Source organism: Colletotrichum destructivum, chromosome 8 (assembly GCF_034447905.1).
Source record: "Colletotrichum destructivum chromosome 8, complete sequence".
Classification (NCBI taxonomy): domain Eukaryota; kingdom Fungi; phylum Ascomycota; class Sordariomycetes; order Glomerellales; family Glomerellaceae; genus Colletotrichum; species Colletotrichum destructivum.
The window spans coordinates 1,492,062-1,513,681 of record NC_085903.1 but is presented as its reverse complement, the minus strand read 5'-3'; the positions used below and the strand labels follow the sequence as shown (position 1 = coordinate 1,513,681).

General features: G+C 54.5%; 5 protein-coding genes across 5 annotated transcripts; 3 read left to right on the top strand and 2 right to left on the bottom strand.

Moving 5' to 3' along the window:
- Nucleotides 1-1,730: 1,730 nt before the first annotated feature.
- CDEST_12304 (uncharacterized protein) lies at nucleotides 1,731-4,689 on the bottom strand. Its single transcript, XM_062928460.1, has 3 exons — nucleotides 3,939-4,689; nucleotides 2,866-3,873; nucleotides 1,731-2,802 (listed from the first exon to the last, which is right to left on the bottom strand). Exons 1-3 carry the CDS (start codon nucleotides 4,200-4,202, stop codon nucleotides 2,200-2,202), a joined length of 1,875 nt encoding a protein of 624 aa, XP_062784511.1. The 5' UTR covers nucleotides 4,203-4,689; the 3' UTR covers nucleotides 1,731-2,199.
- A 6,812-nt stretch (nucleotides 4,690-11,501) lies between these two features.
- CDEST_12303 (uncharacterized protein) lies at nucleotides 11,502-13,483 on the top strand. The gene has a single exon (XM_062928459.1). The coding sequence runs from the start codon at nucleotides 12,907-12,909 to the stop codon at nucleotides 13,480-13,482; it is 576 nt and encodes a 191-aa protein (XP_062784510.1). The 5' UTR covers nucleotides 11,502-12,906; the 3' UTR covers nucleotide 13,483.
- A 1-nt stretch (nucleotide 13,484) lies between these two features.
- Nucleotides 13,485-17,229, bottom strand: CDEST_12302 (Putative zn(2)Cys(6) fungal-type DNA-binding domain-containing protein). The gene is made up of 3 exons (XM_062928458.1): nucleotides 16,955-17,229; nucleotides 15,216-16,887; nucleotides 13,485-15,106 (listed from the first exon to the last, which is right to left on the bottom strand). The coding sequence occupies exons 1-3, from the start codon at nucleotides 17,183-17,185 to the stop codon at nucleotides 14,808-14,810; spliced, it is 2,202 nt and encodes a 733-aa protein (XP_062784509.1). The 5' UTR covers nucleotides 17,186-17,229; the 3' UTR covers nucleotides 13,485-14,807.
- An 841-nt stretch (nucleotides 17,230-18,070) lies between these two features.
- CDEST_12301 (uncharacterized protein) lies at nucleotides 18,071-19,442 on the top strand. Its single transcript, XM_062928457.1, has 4 exons — nucleotides 18,071-18,204; nucleotides 18,263-18,418; nucleotides 18,475-18,637; nucleotides 18,719-19,442. The coding sequence occupies exons 2-3, from the start codon at nucleotides 18,265-18,267 to the stop codon at nucleotides 18,558-18,560; spliced, it is 240 nt and encodes a 79-aa protein (XP_062784508.1). The 5' UTR covers nucleotides 18,071-18,204; nucleotides 18,263-18,264; the 3' UTR covers nucleotides 18,561-18,637; nucleotides 18,719-19,442.
- Nucleotides 19,443-19,476: 34 nt separating this feature from the next.
- CDEST_12300 (Putative aldehyde dehydrogenase domain, aldehyde/histidinol dehydrogenase) lies at nucleotides 19,477-21,308 on the top strand. Its single transcript, XM_062928456.1, has 2 exons — nucleotides 19,477-20,101; nucleotides 20,154-21,308. The coding sequence occupies exons 1-2, from the start codon at nucleotides 19,626-19,628 to the stop codon at nucleotides 21,130-21,132; spliced, it is 1,455 nt and encodes a 484-aa protein (XP_062784507.1). The 5' UTR covers nucleotides 19,477-19,625; the 3' UTR covers nucleotides 21,133-21,308.
- The last annotated feature ends 312 nt before the right edge of the window (nucleotides 21,309-21,620 follow it).

Genomic DNA, 21,620 nt, shown 5'->3' with positions numbered 1-21,620 from the left:
AAAGGACTCACCCGTTGCCATCAAATGAGGCGATGGCATGCATGTACGCAGAATGCTATTGAGGGAGGGGTTGTGATATGATGCGCAACATGACGATCGACCCGTTCGAGACTGGAAATAACAAGCGAGTTGAGGTTTCGAAGTCTCGAAGCGACACGACTTGCACGAATCTCGAAGTCGCCGACGCCCAAGAGGTCCTCTTCCCTCCCAGTATGACGTTCGTCTTGGACTTGGAATGGGTGACTCCCAAGTCGCAACGCAGGTATCTTGTTGTTTTACCGAAGCTTTCAGCAATAAGGCGGCTCTTCAAATCGTCATCTTAAGGACGGCCATATCCGTAGCATCCCGGTGGCACCGGCGGCACGAGGCCAGAAATGCTCCGCAAAATACGCCCTCTTGACTCCTCAGGTACTCGCGTATACTATTGTGGTCACCACCCGTGTGCATCCGTCCTCTTCATCGGTCATCTCAGCAATCGCGGCGCCCCAGAAATCTCTCACAGGCTTCCCACTTCACGTGAGTAAAATGGCAGCAGTGTGCGAGAGACACCCCGGGAAGCCGACGTCTGGCTTGGCGGCAAGCGACAATCACAGTGCGCGGAAGCCGCTCTGCGGGGCCGTCGGCTTGTGGATCCACCATACTCGCTCCACCCAAGACCCCTCCGTCTCTTTTTTTTTTTCTCATCACAGGGGGGGAGGAGGAGAGAGAGAGAAGACATGGTAATGTGCGGGCACCACACGGGGATGCCCCGGGGAAACAAGAGGGACTACATGCCTTAGTGCAGCCACTCCCATCACCACCCTCGTCAACCCATCTCCCACTCTTTTGCCTGGCGCCGCCGCCTTGCCTGTCCATGTCTTTGGCCCTGTCCAGTTCGTGCTGGAGAAATGACCCCTGCATTGCCCTTTTTCGGCTGCTGCTTGTCTCCTCACTCTTCCTTCCACTCCCATGATGGTCTCTTTATCAACAGCGTTCATCTGCCACCCTCCACTCTCCCCTTGCCCCGGCTTGCCCTTGCTATGTATCCACTAATTCGAGTTAAAAAGGGCAAAAGATTCGGGTTGCGGAAAAGCAGCACGTCGCGTCCGGGCCAGAAGGGCCGCAGACACGGTCTGGCTGTGGATGTTATCTTTTGGTTCGAGGACACAGCAGGACTTCGCAGTGCAGGTTTGGCGAGGTATGATCCACTACCGTTGAAAGCAACAGCCGCAAGACGTACCCTCCAATTCCTCTCTCTACTGTCCGTCTTTCCCGGTCTTTGGATCCATCAAATCCGCCTTGTCCACTGCTCGGCGACGGGGGAGAGAAAGCACGGACGGAGCGCCCGTTAAAGAGGGCTGGGGGCTAGGGGTGTTGCCCATCATGGAGCATTGGCGAGGTGGACGAAGAAGGAGCGCTGCTCGCCCTCGCCTTCGCCCTCGTTCGTTCAATTGCGGCGTAGCATTAGAAGGTAAATGGGGGGAGTCTCTGTCTCTTCCAACCCCCCCGTTTCCAATGATGATGAATAAGCGGGCAAAGTGGCAGAGCGATCCCTATGCCATGCCTTCCGGTTCTGTGCTGCTGCCTTGTCGTTATGAGACTCTGTTAGGGTCGTTACATTGGGCGCGTCGGTGAGTGTGAATGCTGCCTCGGTCCCGAATACTCGGGAAATCTGCCTGAAGACAGGTGGGGATGAGGCCTTTTGCTCCAGACAAGGCATTACTGAGGGAGCCGATAGACATTACGATGGGTCTTAGGCTCTGTGGACCGGTGGATGGTGCAAGTAAGATGACTTCTAGCGCAGAGCCGAACAGGGTGGGAGCCTCTGTGTGTGCGTAAAGATAAACCATATATGCTTGTATATCTATGATGGATAATTCGAAAAAATGCCACAAACAATATGTACAGAGAAGTATAAATGTGTATGCGCGTAGATGACGATATGCGGAATCCCAATAAGCCGTTGCAGTCCAGACCAGGCTCCCCCTCCACCACTAGTGAAGCTCAACGAAATGAGTGGTATGATTCTTTCAAGAAAAAAACAAGATGACGGAATTCTGCAAAGTGTGAAGAACCGACAATCTATGCGTCATGTCGGAGCTGATTTGGCTCGAGTAGCATGGCCCAACCTCGAGACCATGGAGAGTAACCAAAAAAAGAGAATCGAAAGGCTGTTGTAGCTTGTGTGTGCTCAGCACATCATTTTTTTGGCAAAACTCCTTAGGAAGTCCTGGACTTTGGTGCGAGACGTCCCTTGGCTCTGGGCTTTGCCGGTGCCCTGGGCTTCGCCGGCGCCTTGGGCTTCGCCGGTGCCTTTCTTGGCCTGGCGATCTTGCCGGTGCTGGCGGCTTTACCAGAGGTAGTTCCCACGCTCTGATTGTCGTCTTCGATCTTGATTCCGAAACCACTTCCCTTTGAGCTAGTTTGGGAAATCATGTCGAGCATGGCCTCATGATCTTCCTCCTCCTCTTCGGCATCATCGCCCCTGTACTCGAATATTTCATCCGTAACCTGGTCACGGAGCTCTGGGTTCTGCTCAAAAAGCCCACCGCCGTTTTCCGCTACCTCTTGGAGGACAGCATTGGCGTAGGCACCGGATCGCAATCGGCTGCTGACTTTCTTCAACCTGCGTGTTTTCACCTGGGGATCTTTCGGCATGGGCACATAGCGCTCCTCCACCAGGCCCATGTCGACCGCGAATTCTTCGAGGTCACTCTGACCCCACGGCGTAGTCTGACCGCCGCCAAACTCCCTGAATTTGAGTACAGCCATCTTATGAAATTGCTGGCAGACAAACCCATATGCCTTCAACGCAAGGTGTTGCTGGCTTTCTGTCAGCCTGTTGTCTCGGCTTGTCATATCGTCGAGGAAGCGGGACGGACTTACATCTCTCGGTGACATCTCTAGGAACTTGTATCTTCCTCTTGAAACCAGCATCTGAAGACGAGAAGTTTTGGATTCCACGTCGAACAAGGTATTGAACTCGGGCGTTATAACATCCCACATGCCGAGCCCATTGTAGCCCGCCAACGTCATCTCCCGTTGCTTTTCGAAGAGATACCGATGTTCGGGCGGGCAAACTTCTTTGATAACGAAGTCATCGGGAAGATCAGGAACATTCTCCTCGAGTTGCACCTGGACAATGTTGTCTGTCTCTGTCGATTCTCTCAAGGGTGGTGTGGTCCGACCCCTCATACGAGGTTGCCTCACCACCCGTCCTACTGACTCAGAGCTGCTGGGCCTTGAAGGACCGGGTACCTGCACAGGGGGCTCCTGGCGAGCAATTTGTGTGCTTGGAAGGTGATATCCGAGCTGGCGTCTTCTGGAAGCTGTGTCCTTAAAGTGGGCAATGTCGGGTTGTTCCACACAAGCGTGAGGGTTATGTTGGGAATAGTATGGCGCTTGGGCAGAAAGGGCAGCGTGTTGTGGCATGGGCAGCTCGGAAGACATCTGTCCCATCATCGGCTGCGGCTGCATGGCCTGTTGTCCGTTGTGAGAAATGTAGTACCGGGGAGGCATTTGGGGAGATAGAGAGCCTTGCTCCGGCTCCGACTGCTCGGAAACCAAGTAGTTACCCCAATAGTAGTCTGCGGGTGGCTTGGGGACATCGTCGTTTTCTGCCGGGATATAGCTCATCTCAAACTGGCCCTCGGAGGTTGTCTGGTTGATGGACATTGGAGAGCCGACTTGGCTTTGGGCTGTGTCCATACTGACCGCGTGATGCCACGGCATCCTTGAAGGACCAGCAGGGCTGGTTTGCGGCTGCATTGGCGTCATTGCGGAGGGGTACTGGGGCAGATTGACGGTCTGCTGGATACAAGGCGAGCCGGTAGCGGAGACGGGTGTCAACAAATGTTGTTCGTTGATCTGGTGTTGCTGGCTGAAAGTTGTAACCTTTATGTTGTTAGATTCGACTTTAAAGATGGCGCTGTGGCCTCCGGCCACGTGTGTCGACTTACAGAGTAGGGGGGGCTTTCAAGCTCCGGATAGGCCGTAACATGAGGCTGGGCCATGGACGTGCGTCTGCTATCCATATGGTCTGACAGTCCGTCTGAATGGACGGGTCTCTGGTCGACGTAGTTCTGGTTTGCCATGGTAATGCGAATGTCGATGGAGAGGTCCTGACAGTTGAGAAAGGGAAAGCAGGCCGATTGTCCAGTGGCGGGGTTGGGCGATGGATATTGCTGGCTACGAAGCAGTCCTTGCGAGTCTTGAAGGCGCATCTAACTTGATGGTTTGGTGCGGTGAATAATTACTCGGCGGGAAGACCTGAGGAGAGCGGCGGGCACAGTAATATAGAGTAGAAGGAAAGGAACCGAGTCAGCCCTTCCGATGAAAACCTTTGAAGTGGTAGGAATGAGAAGAGAGCCTCGTGAGGTCGGGAGACGGCCGCGGCCTATTAATGACGAGCGAAGTGGACAGGCATTGCCGATCAAAGGGTTGTATTTTTTCTGGCAAGGAAAGCCTGCCAGTTGAGACTGTGAAGACTTGAGCAAGTGCCACTCTCCAGGGTGGTTGAAGGCAACGGGGACCTTGGCCAGGGCTTGAAGGGTGACCGGGGAGGAGGTACGGGAGGTACAAGTGAAAGTTGTACCTATCTCGCTCGGCACGTACACGGGCCAGGCGAGAAAGGAGGGGAGGGAAAGATGAGGGAGGGAGAGAGAGAGTGTGTGTGTGTGTGTGAGCCAGCGAGGAGAGAGAGAGCCTGAGAGGCCGTCCCCACTCTCCTCCAGAGAGGGAAAGACGCACACAACCTCAACCTCGCATGCGGGAGGAAGCAAGGGCATGCAGTTCCTCGCAGTAGGCGATAGCCGCCCGGGGCTGTCACAAACGGTTAGTGCCACTCTGCAGATGCGGGTCGATGGGCAGCCGAAGAGCCCTGGGGGGCGTGCGCGGGAAGGAGGGGAGGAGGGAAGGAGGAGGCCAAATGGATCATGGAGCCTGGAGTGGCAGCGAAGGAGAACGAGCTGGGCGTGTATCCACAACTTGATGGACGGGGAAAGAAAAGAGGGAGGAGGAGCAGCCGAGCAAGGGCAGGAGCAGGGGATAGAACGAGAGATTTGAGAGGTCACCGATGCTAGCAGAACGACGCAGAGTAGCATTTGCAGCAAGTGCAGCCCGCCCAGCCCAGTGTGTTCCATCTCCCGCACATTTACCTACCTACTTGTGGATATCCTAGGTAGGTGGCTCCCGTCTCTGATGCAGGCCGCCACAGAGCGCCTACACTACTTTGCCTACAATTACACAATTACACAGTTGACAGGTGTGGGACGGGGTGGGGAAAAAAAGGAACGATTGTTGAACAAACGAGGCTCAGCACCGTCGACTTGGCCCCAAGTCCGAGCCTTAGCGTCCCTACCGTCTCTATCTTGAGCATTTGTACATTGGTACAGTGGTGTAAGGCTTGGAGGGGTGGCGAGGTGCGGCAGAGCGGGTGCATCGCAGTGAGCAGAAGGACTTGAAAACCGACCTGATTCATCAAAGAACGACTCCCCGTCTCTGCTTTATGCGGTTCGCGTCTTGATGGTTCATATGCAGTAGTAGTTATCTGTCCATCCATTTTGCTCCTCGGCTATGCCTTATGAAGCCCACACTAAGGGTACACAATAACGTCGTTCGCAGCTGGACGAATGGCGAAGACGAGTAAGCAGACACGGTTGAGGGTGTATTACTAAAAACGACTATTGGTGATGGGTAGGCTGGATGAGCACTTTGTTTCCCCCTCTTTTTCTCTTTCGCCTATTCTTTCATTTGTACACCTGCTGCCTCTTACACACAGTCGTATCCCGGCCACTCGATGGTAGCTCGAGACGAAGTGAGGAAGGGGTCACGGCACGATTTTTGGGTGGGTTGATGGGCCCTGGATCGCAAGGGTGCACGGTAGGGGCCACATAGCAAGGGTTGGGGCTGAAGAGTAAGATCGGGGCATCGCTGATAGGGAATTCACAAACATCCTGCCACTTCCTGCTCTAGCTTTCTCGTTCCACTATTGCCAAACCATGGCGGCCCCGGAAGAAGAAGACTGAGTGCGCTTATCGGCACCGGAGCTGCGCCCAATGGAAAGTTGGGAAAATTTGGGTGAAGCGCCCGAAGAGAGTAGAGGCCGAAACAAAAGGACTGAAAATATAGATATGGGGGATCGTATTGTCAAAAACAATCCTGTCCAAATGGTTGCGTTCGGAAGAGGAGGGAGGCTCATGTGCTAGGATGATGAAGTTTCAAGGTGTGTCTGTAACGGAGCAGACAAACGTAGCAGTAACGTCTGGGGGCTATCAACTCCGCACGACTTTTGTCTTACGGACGTGTTTACGCACGTAACGGACCCAATGGAGCCAAGGGCAACATGGATTCCTCTCGACGGGGCTGTTCCGAGATGGCACTCGCACGGGTTCCCTTGTGAGGAGCCCCCAAGGACGGAGAAAAGAGAAACAGACTTGATCTCGGAGAACCACCAAGAGCCGGGCCCTCTTATCTCAGGTCGATCCTATCAGGGACTGTGAGTGATGAACAAAACAAGCGGCGTATATATTCGGAGTACTCGAAAAGCCATTCGTCGATTCCGAAGGGCAGTATCGTGTCGTGTCGGTGAGCGCGTGCATGCACAGGATCTGTAGACATAGAAGACGTCCGCAGCCTAAGGTATGACGAGGACTGTATCCTGGGCTAGTTGGAGATGGAAATGACCATGGAAATAAGGTAGATGAGGAGGTGAGACACAGAGACGGGCGTGAGCAAAGACCGAGGCGGCACAGTGGAAGCGATGGGTGGTATGAACGGCAGCGCCCTTGTCGAAGAGAATATCTGTGTACCCGGTTCAGGTTCAGGCCAAATTGGGGGTGGAAGCAAGTCAGTGTGTAGGTTGGGGGTTACGAATGAGTGAGAAATGACCGGGTGTCATGGTACGGAAACTGTGTGATTGGTCCTAAAGTTGACCACTATGGGGCCGGCGAGCCGGGGTAGATACCTGAAAGCCCAAGTGGGACAGGCTCATCTTGCCGTACGTACCTCACTCTTCTCTTCACTGTTTTGGTTTTCCGGTGTGTGCTAGTTAGGCATGTAAGGATGGACTCGAGGAGCCGGATCCGCTTCGGTCTAGTCCTTACTTTCCACCGTCTCCAGCATACTGCAAAGAGGCCCTGTCGTCCCCAGCCTTCGGATGTGGTGAGTTGTGTGTAACACGTTTAACCTTCCGGCACATTCGCGCCTTGATTTGGGGGTTTACTGCGGCTTTGGGTTATGTGTTGTACACGTGTTTTTTCAATCGAAACTTCTCCCAGAGTGGCGTCTTGACTTTGCATTACTCATGTACGATGGCTTTTTGGACTCCTTTGGCCATGTAGCTGTCACCACTCGCCCGTCCTTCTGATGGGCAGTTGTCGGGTTCGATTCCTTAGCTTTTGTTTATCTATTTAGCAGGCCAAGATCCTCGTGATAGCCAGATGTGCGGTTTAACGAGGTGTGCATTGTCTGAGGGAGTCTTAGGCCCTGTCTTGGTGCCAAGAACTGCGGAACAGAACAACCAGTGCCCAGAAAGAATCAAGTGTCAACCTTGGGGAGCCATGACGGTGTGGTCTGCGTTTCGCGGCAGGCTGGCTGTACAGGTGTGTGGGTGATGCTCCGGCAAGCCTTCGGGCAAAGAGGAGTCGAGAGTCAGTAGGCCGCAGGGTGGTCAACGTCCCTTGCCAGTGGGCACACCGGGAAGTGTTCCATCAACGTGGACCTTAATGGACTTGGCTCGACCGCATTTCCTCAACCAGTTACCCGAGAACTAGGTAGTCGTCGTTGAAATTGCCTTCTTTCTGGTCGAAGTATTTTGTCCTCAGCTCGACAATCCAGACGCATTCATATCAGGTCATAATTCTCTGGGAAAAAGAAAAGAGGCAAAGAAGAGGGGATTTGCCTCTTGGCTTCGTGCAGACTTTGCTGCAGCATCCAGACACATGTGACGGTCGGACAATGCGTCCGCTCCATCACCCGGATCGTTTCGCCTCCGTCCATGACATCGAGTCTCTATGGCATTCCCTACTCTCCTATGGCAATCCGTCATGAGATCAAGCCGCTGCCGATCGAGGCAAATAGGCGATGCCAGTCGACGCAGGCTACATGGGCTGCTACTCGCCACGGACTGGGTGGTGCGCTCCATCCTCCGCCGTGCCCAGGACTAAGTTTCCACAATGAGGGGAGAAGGGACGTATACGAACGAAAGGGTACAGGCAGTAGCCATTTCGATCGAGAGGGCCCATAGGATGCCGCTGTTCGTCACGATCTGAGATCCATTTCGTGCCGGCGAGTGTTCCGCCGCATAGTCTGGCTTGCCGGCACAGACGCTTTTCTTGTGCGAGCCCATTCGTGTAATGGGCACCATAAGGTGCGTGGTTGTGAGAGCCGAAATGAGGAGGGTCCGTTAATACGTATAGCGACTGAAGAAACGGTCGATGGCACGCCCCCCACAGCTCGGCCCGGCTCCTACGTGCCCCTTTCCCCTCTGGACTTGCTCGTTAACAGGAGACAAATGGGCTGATTGACTGGGACATATGCAGCTCCGAGACCCTAGACCATGCTTTCTGAATGAGGAAACGGGAACAATGACCACGTAGAGCAGCTGGTACAAAAAAAGAGAGGAGAGGAACGCAACTCTACTGCAGAGGAGAGGGGAGCCACGGACATGGAGCCAATACGCTCAGTTCTCATCTCTCTTGTCGTCAGGGAAATCCCTACTAGCGTGGACCCGACGGAACGGTACGCTAAATTAGCGTTGAAACCGATGGATCCCACGCTCATGCGAGGGTATCATTGGATCGCCTCAAAGTCTTTTTGTCAGGGCGCCGGGGGTTGATGTAAGCCTGAGGCCATCAAATCCCACCCCCCCTCCCTCCCTTCCAATGTTTCAACACACACCTCGTCGACTTGGCTGTTTGCTCACTTCACCCCTCCCACCATTTCGCTCTCTCCTCACTGGCCAGTGACGGATCCAAGTTTTCGGAGTTAGCGCGCGTCTGTTCACTCGAACGTGAAGCTTAAGCGGTGTCAACCACTCACGGTGCAGCTGTCAACTCCAAGGGAGTCTTCTCACTTCCAACGAGCCGCCAACCTCTCATCACCAACAGACAAATGCCAACAGTGTATATAGCTTTGTCGACTTTTAACCGCGATATCTCACACCCACCACACCACCAGAACTCACACGCCGGGCCTGAGCTCCTGTAATCTTCTACACCACCCGGCCTGCTGCAGAAATGCCCACCAACTCTGTTGCTCCTGGCCGCCTCTTTCTTCGATCCTATCGTACCAGATGCGGGCACCGGGCCATGAGGCATCCCGAAAGTGGACAAGCCAAGCAACAGCTGACGGTGCGTTTGCTTCGAAGGAAGAGCAGTTGATGCCGTCCCAACCTCGCGTGCCGACCCTTCCTCATGATGCTTTCGAGGCGATGGTACCTTGCAGATCATCCTTCCTATGGAGAGATGCCGGCACAGAGGGCAGGTTTGTGGTCTGAGCCCTTGTCTTGTAATATCCTCAATCTGTGCCACAATCAAATCCCCTTTGGTGCCGCCTTAGCCTTGCAGTGCCCCCTTCGTCAATTGCTCGTAGCCGTTCAGTTCGGCCGGGCGGTTTTGGAGGCGACCGAGTAGTGGGGGCCCAGAAGTGGCATCCGCAAGGGTACAGTTGACCAAACCTCGTTCTTCACCGTCTCATGGAGCCCAAGGCTCTATTCACGGTCACGTTTAAGGTCGCCAACCTGGCCCAGAAGCCCTTTCCAACCGGAACGGCCTGACAAGTGAACGGCCGCAGCCCGGATATCTCGCACTCTGCACTCTTAGCGCCCGGGTCGCATACTCTGTCGCCGCCATTGGCCATCACCACCCCATCACGCCGCTGATCGCGTCTGTCACCGGCTCAGGCGCGGTTACTGGCCTCTCTTATCACGATCTTGGCCAAACCTCGGGTCAACACTGCCTCGACTTCACTCGAGGCACTGCGTCGCGTTACATTGCGCGTTTTTCATGCCAAAAGAGCGCTACCAGTCTGCTGGGTCACCGCCATGCAACTATCCTCCGGTAGGAATTATATTGGAGGTGCGTGGCAAGAGTATCCACTGCACATCATTCTTACCAGACTCGGATGGTGCAGCTCGTCGTCTGCATGTGGCCATTGAGAGACAGCTCAGAGCTTCCGGCGGCAACACCGCGCCAAAGCAGCCGATCAGTAGCCATGGTCACATCAACCGGCGAGTCGTCAGCGTCCGGAAGCGTCGCTCCTAATCGCTTCCCAAGCTATGGCATGTAGTTGATAACCTTGGCCGGGCGATGACCTCTAGTCCAGGTAGCAAAGCACGCTCAGGCTGGCGGCGATCGTATCACACGCCTCGTGTGCTTTTCATCCGAGATTTCCAGTGGGCAATGGGTCCGATGACGCTCGCCATCGCTGCCCCGTGCAACCCTGAGACTCCACCACCCTTCGCAATCATCGAAGTCTAACGGCCCCTAAATTTGGACTGGCCAGTCACCCCTAGAGCGTGAACGGCAACCACGAGGTACAAGAAGATACAGTATGAGTCGGATTACACCCCTCCGTGGCTTCTCCTGGCCTCATGCGGGTAGCGCATGCTCCATGGCCACGGCTTCCAGGGACGTCGTCGTTCCAGCTAGAGGCATGCAGAACGATATGTCACAAACGATCCTCGGCTCTGGCAGCCTTTACTCACTGGAGAACTGCTCAATGGAGGCAATCAAGACTACTCTTTCCGTGAGAAGGTGCAGCGGTGGCAACCGACATTCGAACGGCTAGACGGACGGAGTTATCCTCGCATCCCACCATCACTTGACTCTCTCGAACTGTCTGTGACTCGCCCTGCCACTGGCGAGTGATTTTGACGCACACAGATACTTTCTAGAACACGGCACCCACCTCGTCTTCGCAAAATCGGCTTGCTCCTCGGCCAATAAGGCCACACCACACAGCAGCAAACCATCCATCTTCAGCGGCGGTGGCCCCCGTTGAGCTGCTGCCACCATCCCTGACGCCCACGAATCATGGACGACACTCCAGTCGGCGTGGTGAAGTGTCTCTCCGATTTTCATGGATAGCCATTGTTTGGGCCCTTGTCGTGAAGCATAGGGGGGTGAGAATACCCAACGCCGTGGTGGCTCCGTGTGGAAGGAGATGCCATGACTGGTCTAGTCTGAGTGAACAAAGGCGGGCGTCAAGCCCCTCATCGGTTGCGTCCGTATGGACGTTTCCCCCCTCTTCCTCCCCATGTCGCATCTGGATTAGCGGGCAAAACGTTCCGTGGAAGTGAAAGGATTTGTTGCTACACCCTTTCGAAGCCAAGCTTTGCCGCTGTGTAATGAACTAACCAGGCAGTCTTGGGAGAAGATTCGCAAAGGGCGCCTCCGCCACCTCCACCTCATTCATCTGCAGATGATGGCGTACAGACGAGGAGGAGGGGCGTTAGAATTGGCTGAGAGCCTTTGGTACTTCAGCCCCCAAACGCTGTGATCTTTGTCGAGCTCCTGTTCTCACTTAAGACGCCGACGGGAATGGCGCAGCCAACGGCCGTAAGGATATCCTCCGACCGTTTCAAAAGCCGCCGTTGGCGTAAGTATGGAGGGAGCTACGCCTCTGTGGGGATAATCAGCACTCTAATCTGGACGATGAAGATCAACTGGACGTTACTGAAGATGCTCTTCGTTGGCTGAGTCTGACGGACACGAGCAGCGTTGGCGAACCAGATCTCTTATCTGGCCCATTCCTAACAGGCGACCTTCTTAGGGGCCATCACCGCCACACGCAGATGCCAATCATTGTTGGTAAGGTCGATATCGTGGGTCAATGATGACTTGGAGAGAATAGTGCCTCACAAGGCGTTCTTTTTCGATTTTGTTTTCCCAGCTTATGGCTCACTGATTACTTTGTCTTGGGTGGACCTCAACGTACGAGACCACAACAGAGGCCCGAAAATGCGGCCAAGTGCCTGCGAAGCCCCTCCCCCCGCCCCCGTCCGTTCCACGGCGATTCCGGACACCGGTTGAATTGGACTTGTACACCGACCTGGAAGCATCCAAGATCTCCCAGCGTAGTCCAGCCAGTTACAGTGTTCATCGATGACTCCAGAAATCATATCCCAGGCCCTTTGAGTCGACCGATTCGTCGCTTCCCTGACGTGACCCCTACCCTACACTCCAACAATTCGATTACAGTCTCGGAGCTGACCTCTTACATGGTGCAGGGTGGTGTTCACTCTGCCACAAAGCCTCTGCTCCTTCGCAGCTCCCAGAATACCCGAAGCCGCAGTCGCACCGCTCCAACTTCGCGATGCGCGATGCGCCTAATTCCAGAGACACAGGCAAACAAACGGCTCCACGCCCGCGCATTATTTCTATCCTTGTATCTTACCGCTCGTTGGGATTTTCCCAACGTGGGAAAATGGAGTGGCGGAGTGCCAGATCCATGCCGGAGGCTGTGAAGCTCTGCAAGGAACGAACGGCCAAGCTGCCAACAGACCAACGGCCCCCCCAGCAGCTGGACACCCCGCGAAAAACAAAGTGTATTCGTCTGCTAACCAACAGCAGACGATCAAATGGACTATTCTTTACGCGCGACAACTAACCAAGCGCAGCCGTCCACACGAATCCCTTCCTTCGACCCCTCCGTCGCTTGTGCATCCACTCAAACCCCCGGCCCTCCCTCTACGATCGAGAACAGAAGCAAGAAACGCTTCACAATCTACGGTTGCTCCCGGCCGCCACTCCCGCCTACCACGGTGGCGCTGGGCCCGAATACCTTTCTGCTGTTCATTGACGTCAACAACGTTGAACGACCTGTCGTCCCGCTCCGCCCGTAACACCCGTCCGGTCCCAGCGATGATAACTCGACACCCTAATTTTGTCTTTGACTGCGAATGACCCACGGAGGCCCCAACGCACGATGGGTCTCAACCTGACCTCTCCACGCGCTGTTGAGGCCATTCTCCTTCTGTCCCCTGGAACGGATGGCGAAGTGGACGAAGGTGTGCCTCGAAACCGAAGCCCCATATCCATCACACGTCTGAAATCCGTTGGACAAGGAACCTACCTCGCCCCCGAGGGGAGACCTGAGGGGTGGGATGACAGAGAATGCCTCGCCCAGACCCCATCGATCCAATACCAGGCCGCCCTCCCGTTCCTCCACGATGATACAAGCGACAATGAGAACCACCGGGTCGAGATACTTCTCGAACTCGTACAATTACACGACCCGCAGGGACGAAGAGCCATGCCCTTCCTTGGCCTGTTGATCCACGCCCCGAGCCAGCCGTCACCGCCCCTACCGTTCTCGAAGAGGAACAATACATACTCGAACCTACAAGATGGCAGTCTTGCCCACCCGGTCGTTACAACAACGACCCGCAGCTGTCTTGCAGACAGGAGAAGAAATACTGGTCGTTGCTGCATCACTTCGTTGCCTTCCCTCTGTCCTCATAACTGGCCCTCTCGAGATGGAAATAATCTAAAAAGGTTTTGAAAGGGTTCTTGTTTGGGCAATATTCCAATGTAGGGGGGGGGGGGCTAGATGCTGCATATGCCAATCGACCCATCGCCTGCCGAACGTTGCCCTCGTGCTACGTGGGCGTCGAGTGGTTTCGGCCGTGGGGTTCCCCATCACAGATTGCGCGGACGTTGTCTTGAGTAGATCACTTCTCCGAAACGGAAGAAGGGGCTGCATGTGACCGCCGAAAAGTGATATACTTCGTGCGCAGAGCCACGCCCGTCTGCTGTCTCTCCTGCATGCTCATGCTGTATGGCCATCATTCGGGGCAGAGCAGGGCTTACGGCCGAAACGACGCTCGACTGCCCGGCTCTGATCAGCTCCGGTCCCGTGAAAGATTCCCGTGCCGCAACACCAACATGTCCGGGAAGTTTCCGAGCGGGGGGAGATCAAGCCGTCATGGCTTATGTCGTGACATGTGGCCATCATCTGTTTCGTCAGATATGTCTCAGGACGATGCACTTCAGAAACGCAACGGCGCCATGCACAGCAGGTAGAAGGGGAGGGGCGCGCAGGTCATCAACAGACCAGGTCACTCTTTACCTGCCAATCCCAGGAGACAACACAATTTAGGTGTCATCGAATTAAAAAATTGTGAATTCAGATAATGCTGCAGCTAACTACAGCACCTTCGAGACAGTGTATACTTGTATACCCTATGAAACCTGCACCCGCTACTGCCAATGCTTTGATGATCCCGCAAAGGAAACGGAAACAGAGAAGCCTCCCGAGAAAGAATTGAAAACATACAAGACGACCGCCCAAACCGAAGAACCCAGTGTCGACTCATGATGTCGTGGAGCTCGTGGTCGAATATACGCATGATTATACCGTCATCAACAAACCGTGTTAAGAAACCAGGGTAGACGGGGGGAAAGGGAAAGGGGGAAAAAGTATACGAACGAGAATCGCTTCTTGGAGAGCTTCCACTCAGGGATACCAATGACAACAGCAGGAGCGAACTGGACAGCCTTTGTCCTCTCGCTGGCGCGGCTGATAAGGTCGGGTAACAGAATATTCGCAGCAGGATATAATGTCGCCCACCACGGGGTACGAGAGGATCGCCTAGAGCTGCACACCAAGTAACTCATCCCCGGACCCCGGACCCTAACGAGAGGGCCAACGCAACGGCTGCCAAGGGGCGTTTACTCACCCCTTCCTGGCAGGATGCAAGTCAGACTGTCTGCCATGCTTCTGTAGTTCTGAAACCGGCCCCCAAATGCGTCGGCATTCCTCCCGCATTGCGCCTTCAGTGGGTAGAGTCGTCGATTTCATAGACCCTGCCTTGCATCAGGCAGGTCCTATGCGCCCTCAAGGGGCTGCACAAAGTTGTAGTTAAAGTCCAGCAGGCCATCCAACATCCAGTGTTGGGGGTCGAAGAAGTCGTAGTTGGTCTCGCCATAATTTATCCCGCTTAGCATGCTGTTGTTGGGTGCTTGGCTTCCGACGCCGCCAGAGTGGCTCGGGGTAAGAGCTCCATTGGTCGTGAGCAAGCTGCTCGCTTGCAACCCTTGCGTGGCCGGCATCAGAGTGCTGTCCAAATGGGTCGAAGACGCTGAGGACTCGTTCGCTGAGTCTGGATTAGTAGGTTGCTTCATGGCTATTTGGGATGGCACGTAAGTCAGTCATCACAGTCACACCGAAGAGAGACGTGGACGCAATGGCTAGAGCACGGGAAGGGGAGGAGCAGGGAGGGGCTGGATAATTACCGTCAATCGAGCCTCTACCTTGGGCTTGATACTCTTCTCTCCACCGCCACACAGAGTCGAACACGAGACTCATGCTATGGCGACAGCGCACCTTGAGCTGTAACGTGTCGTCGATTAGCAATGGAGAGTCGTCATTGTCGTATGATGCCGTGCTGTTGTTGTCAAGCCGGGCTCCGTTCCACATTTGCACCATAAGCTCGGCTAAGCGCCACTGAAGGTCGTTATTCACAACGCTTGTCGCACGGATTGCGTTGATCGTCTGGTGGAAGAGGTTGCGACCACGGTCAAAGTCGATCGTCTTCGCAAAGAACGACCTCATGAGCTTGAGCAGAGCAAACCCCGCCGCTATCAACATCTGCTGGATGTAGTTTGTGGCATATAGCAAGATTTGCCCAGGTGAGTTCTGTCCGGGCGATGTGACCTTGTCGACCTCGAGAATGTTGTCCAAAAAGCTTGTAGTGGCTCTCCAAAGCCCCATCAGATCATCGATGTAGCCGGGTGTTGTGCTCGAGTCAAAAAAGCCAGCCAAGCGCAGGTGAAGGGCGGCAGCTCGCATATGAAGGTTGACAATTGGTCCCAGGTGTTGTGAGAGGATAGCTGCCTGAAGTTCGTTGAAGTCCTTTCGGTACACCCGCATCAGCATGGCTCGATGCTCGTCCCCAGCAACCCCTCTGGGATCACTGGCGTTGCTGTACATCTCCTTTGAGACTTTGTCGCAAAAACGTTCGATTTGAAGTCTAGCCTCCAGTTCGGGTGTCAATCGAAAGGGCCCATCTTCGCCTCGACGAACGGCCAAGGTCCAATCATAGAGAGTCGAGGCCGGCTGACCGTAGCCAGTGCCGATGGTCTGAGCGACCACGTTGCAGACAGCCCAAGTCGATACGCGGTCATGCAGTTGCTCTTTGTTGAGATCGACGGATACCCTGGAAAAGTCTTGGCTGTGATTAGGCCTGTGAAGGCCAATGCCGGTCGCGACTTTCATCATGACACCACACAGAATATGCGTTGGGTCAGCACTTGTCGTGCTTGTTGGCAGGGGCCATGTGCAGAGCAGACACAGAGCTTTGACAACGAAGTAGCTGCTGGGCACGTCTCCAATGGTGGACCACAACAATCGCGTCAAAGGCCCTGATATCGAGGTCAACAGCGTGGGATCTGCACTATAACGACGAGCAGCAACTGAGATGATGGACCAGAAGAGTAGGGCGTGCTGCTGAAAATACTGGTCGGGTGTCTGTTGGGGGTTGAGAAAGGGGAGGAAAGGATGATAGTAGGCAAAGAACTCGTTGAACAGCTGGTTCACTGACTCTTCAGTCAGGCGCACGTTCTCCAGTTCGTGTGTGTAGCGTGGTAGGCTGTACGACCCGCCCCTCTTGAGGTGCAACAGCGAAGAGACGGCCTCGTCAGAACCCATGAGGGAGGGGTTCCGGGTATGGGTATACACGCTCGTTGCGATGGGAGATTGCAGGTCGTGATCGTCGTCTTCGACGGTGTAGCCCTGGCTTTGGGCGCGTGCGATGTTGCGCCGTAACCTGTCGATCTCCTTCTCCATCTCGGCGTGCTTCGAGCGCTTGCCGATACGCTTAAAGTTTGACTCGATCTTGCATTCGAGCTTCAGACGATTGCACCGGGAACAACTCTGGAAGGGTTCTTGAACGACATCGCATCGCAGCTTTTCCAATTGAGGGGCTGTTAGCCGACTAGCTCTTGCAATGGCTGTGGTTCCTGATGTGACTCACCTTTTGTTGTCGGCACTCGTTGCAAGCGCGTTTGACGCCGGGCTGGCGTTTCTTAGAATCAGGCTCGCCATTGTCGTCGTCATGACCTACATTGCTGCCGGGGCTACTATCCAATGCCATACTGCTGTGCTTCCTCTTGGGAGGCCCGTTGGGAGCATGACGGGCGTTCGTGGGACTGGCGGGCGACACGGGCGTGGCCCCGCCGGCAGAGACGATGGCCAGGCCGTCCATGCAGGGCACGGCGGACGGTCAGTCCGGGTGAGTGAGACAAGATAAGACGCAGCTCAGGCGGGTTCGGGGACCCCCTTCCCGGGCCGGGCGTGGCGTGAGGTGCGAACGGAGCTCGCAGGAAAGACTCGGCAATCGGAGATGTCTGCGACGGTGCAGCGAGGCTCACTGGGGCGCGGTGGTCCGGTGTCGCGACGTGTGTGTTGGACTTGTTGATGTGAGGTGTGGCCGAATGCGGAGGGCGGGGAAGTTTGCTTTCTGATTTTGACCTGAAGAGCGAGGCAAGATTTGCTGTGGATAAGGGGACCTCTTTGCGTCTCCCCAGCCGTTGCACGTTTTTGAGGGGGGAAGGGCCGGGATTGATCACCCTATTGGGCGGTGAAGCCTAGGAAGACCCGCTTCCAGCTTCTGCAGCGAGCGGGGTAAGCATGTCTTTCACACATGTCAACTGCCTAATGCGGAAGGGCTCGTCGGCGATCTGGACCAAATTGTCACCGTTGACGATCAGGTTCTGTGCTCAGACCAGGTTGGATGTCAAAAGAGAGCACAGACACGTGGGATAAGACCCTGCACTCAATATCGAGATAGCAACTCCGATTGAAGAAGATAGCTTAAATTGGGAGCGACGAGATATGTTGATCCGATATCGTCCTCTTGCACTTTAATATCCACATGCCTCGCCTTACATCTGGAGAAGAATTCCCACGCACCCACAGCAGTTGGCATCTTGCCAAGAAGGAGCCCTCCAGTAATGACCAGCCCAATACCCCAAAGTGGAAACTGTAGGTCAAAATTGGGCCAACAGGCGGGTGAGCGCCGGTCTGAGTGGTCAGTTGTTGACGAAAAAGCGTGGGTCTGTGACTAATCACAATTCGGGGTTCTCGACAGGTCACGACTCGCAGGATTATTTGATCAGACGAACCCTTATCTCAGATCCGTCAAGGGGAGCAGCCTGACTCGCGCGACCTCCTGGTTGAAGTTCGCACTCGTCTCTGCCAGCCCGTCAGATAATCCTGCGTCTGGTCAGTCCGATTTCTGTCTATGGCAATCTGCATGGCTCACGTCACTTTGCGACTTCAGCTATGCCGGAACCAGAATCAAAAGCAATTCGCAGACCGCCGGTAAAGGTCGAGCTCGCATTGCCGCCTCTCTACCAAGGCAAAGGTTCCTACACTCAAACCCCCAAAGAAGCCCGTGACGTCCAATTCGCTTTGCCGGGATCACGATCCAAGCCAGGTGAGACCACTTGTCTCAAAACAGGATACACACTTATGAAGCTGACTGTTTTGCAGTCGAAGTGCTCCAGGTAGACTCGGCGGCTGTGCCCCAACCATTCGTTGATCCAGCTGTCTTCAAGAAATGGGGCGGCGCGACTTGATCTGAATGGAGATTGAGAATGACATGGTCTTCAGTCTCTAGACTTTGCTACGCAGTAGGCTTTCCAGTAGTAAAAGGGTACAGATTCTCTCCGTTCCAGACATTACACAACATGCCGGTTGAATGGCTGGTCCGGGTCCTTTTCTAACCTGTAGATAGATAGGAAAATAGAGTTCCGGTAACTATGGTCGGCATCTGGGACCCCACTATCCGTCCCCCGCGATTTGAACGCCGGACACTTTGGGGACCAAGGATTCGGTTGCCATCCGGCACCTTCGACCTAACTCCTGCTTTGACGAGGTCCACTATAAAGCAGCAGCGAACACCAGGGAATTGTTTTGCACGGCGTCTATTACTCCTCGGATTTGGTCCAGCATGTCTACGCCCGGCCAGTTCAGATCAGCAGGGATTTCTCCCTCCATTCATCTCGACCTTCTCCCCGGCCAACAACAGAGTAGACGAAGACGAACATGGCTAGCTGAAACACGATGAGTGCTACATCCGCACAAGCAGCCGTTGAGAATTGCATTTCATTATCGAGAACATGACATGAACTGAGCGTCAGTACCATGTCAGCCGACCAATGATGATAGTCTACATAGCTTGTCAATGTGTGAGCAGTCATCCGATCTCGAATAACAACCCAGATCATTGCCCCGGGAGTCACTTTCGCGGAATTGGTCACTTGTCATTCCATCTATCAAAGCAATTGGCTTGAATGCTCACAATGAATTGGGATGTAAGCAGCAGCATGTCGTCTCAGACTTTCTCCCCGTGCCCACTTTCCGAGTGCGGGGTTCCGTGCACTAAGACGGTGTTTGCCATCGGCATATCGAAAGGGCAAAAAGGGAGGGCATGGTTAGCAATTGTCCTACGACTAGCGCGTTGCTTTCTTCCCTACTTCAAGGCTATAAGAATCCAGTTGCCGGTCAAATCCGATTCCTCCTGGCTCTCCCTCTCTCTCTCTCGCTACGTCACGCTCCTTCGACATCGCAAATTTATTACCTTTTCTTGACGTCTCTTCTTGGTCGACTAGCTCAGCTCTTTATCCACATCACGTCCAGCCATGTTAACTCAAACCAACGGTACCTCGACACAAGGGGAATACACTGTCCCGTTCCTCATCGACGGTGAAAAGGTAATCCCTGATAAGACTTTCGACGTGGTGTCTCCCGCCACCGGAATTACTGTCCACAAATGCGGCAGCGCGACTGAGAAAGATGCACTCGCGGCAGTTGACTCTGCTGCCAAGGCATTCAAGAGCTGGAAGAAGACAACATTGATTCAGCGTCGAGACATATTCCTAAAGGCTGCTGCCATAATGGAGAGCCGCAAGGGAGAGCTGGCTCGCATCATGTCTGAGGAGACCGGCGCTGCTGCTGGATGGTCCGAATTTATCTTGGGGCTAGGCATTGGTTGCATCAAGGACGTTGGCGGGCGCCTCGTCACAGTGGAGGGCTCCGTGCCAGCAACAAACGATCCTAACATCAGCGCACTCGTTCTGAAGGAGCCTTACGGAGTCGTTCTTGCGATTGCGCCCTGGTCAGTAGAGTACGCTAGAAACCCATCAACACCGGAGCTAATTGGGTTGCAGGAATGCCCCCTTCATCCTGGGAGCACGATCAATAGCATTCCCTATCGCAGCTGGCAACACCGCCATTCTCAAGGCCTCGGAGTTTTCACCAAGGACACTTGTCGAGATGGTGTCTTGCTTTCATGAGGCCGGCCTGCCCAAGGGAGTCCTGAACGTGGTTGTTCACGAGCCTGCCAACGCCGCGGCCATCACGACATCTCTGATCGCCCACCCTGAAGTCAAGAAGATCAACTTCACCGGTAGCACCGTCGTCGGGCGCATCATCGCCAAGCAGGCAGGAGAGTACTTGAAGCCCGTCTTGCTGGAATTGGGAGGCAAGGCCCCGGCCATCGTGTGGGAGGACGCCGATCTCGACCTGGCTGCGGATCAATGCGCAATCGGCTCTTTTCTCCACGGAGGTCAAATTTGCATGAGCACGGAGCGAATCATCGTTCACAAAAAGGTCAGCGAGCAGTTCCAGGCCAAGCTGTCTGCCTCAATTGAAAAGATCTTCCCGACAACATCCGATGCACCGGTTCTCATCAACACAGTCGCCGTTGAGAAGAACAAGAAACTCATCAAGGATGCTGTCGGCAAGGGGGCCTCCGTTATCGCCGGCAACGTCGATGCCGAGGAGACGTCCAAGACGAGGTTGCGGCCAATCGTCATCAAGAACGTGAGCACTGACATGGACATCTATAAGACCGAGTCTTTCGGGCCGTCCGTGTCGCTCTTTGAGGTCGAGACCGAAGAGGAGGCTCTGGCGATCGCCAACGATACAGAGTACGGCCTGACATCTGCTGTATTTACGGAGGATCTGCGCACCGGTCTGCGGTTTGCCAAGGAGATTGAATCAGGCGCCGTCCACATCAACAATATGACTGTTCACGATGAGAGCGGCCTGCCTCATGGTGGTGTCAAGTCCAGCGGCTTTGGCAGGTTTAACTCGACGGGCTTGGAAGAGTGGGTGAGAACCAAGACGATTACGTTCCGGAACTGAGTTTCTCTACTTCCATCGTGAAGATTGCTAGTCTGGAGGACGTTGACTGTCTCGTCACCTGATCCCCAATGCACGCACAAATATGGCGCAGTGCAGCAAATGCTTATTGTAGACGAATCAAGCACTCTCAGGCAAAGTTGCACCTTAGTGCCTTTTAGTCTGGCATTTCGCGCCCTCCGACTCGATGTACAGTGCAGTCCAAGCCTAGCTACCTAGAAGTAACAGCCAGCACCAATCCTTGAAAATTAGTGTATGACAACGAACAAGTGTGCACAGTTCAATCACTCCCTTCACAGTACCAGGCACTTCATGTTTTACGGTCAATCCTGAGCGTAGTTCGGTTATTGTCGGGGAAGTCAACTTGGCGCAAGATCGTGCGGACTTGGCTTCGGTCCTCCGCTTGAATAGGGCAGTTGTTGGTGGGCTCTTAGGTCTTACGAGATAATGATTGGAATCTTTGCATCTGCAAGTGAGATACTGAACCCACC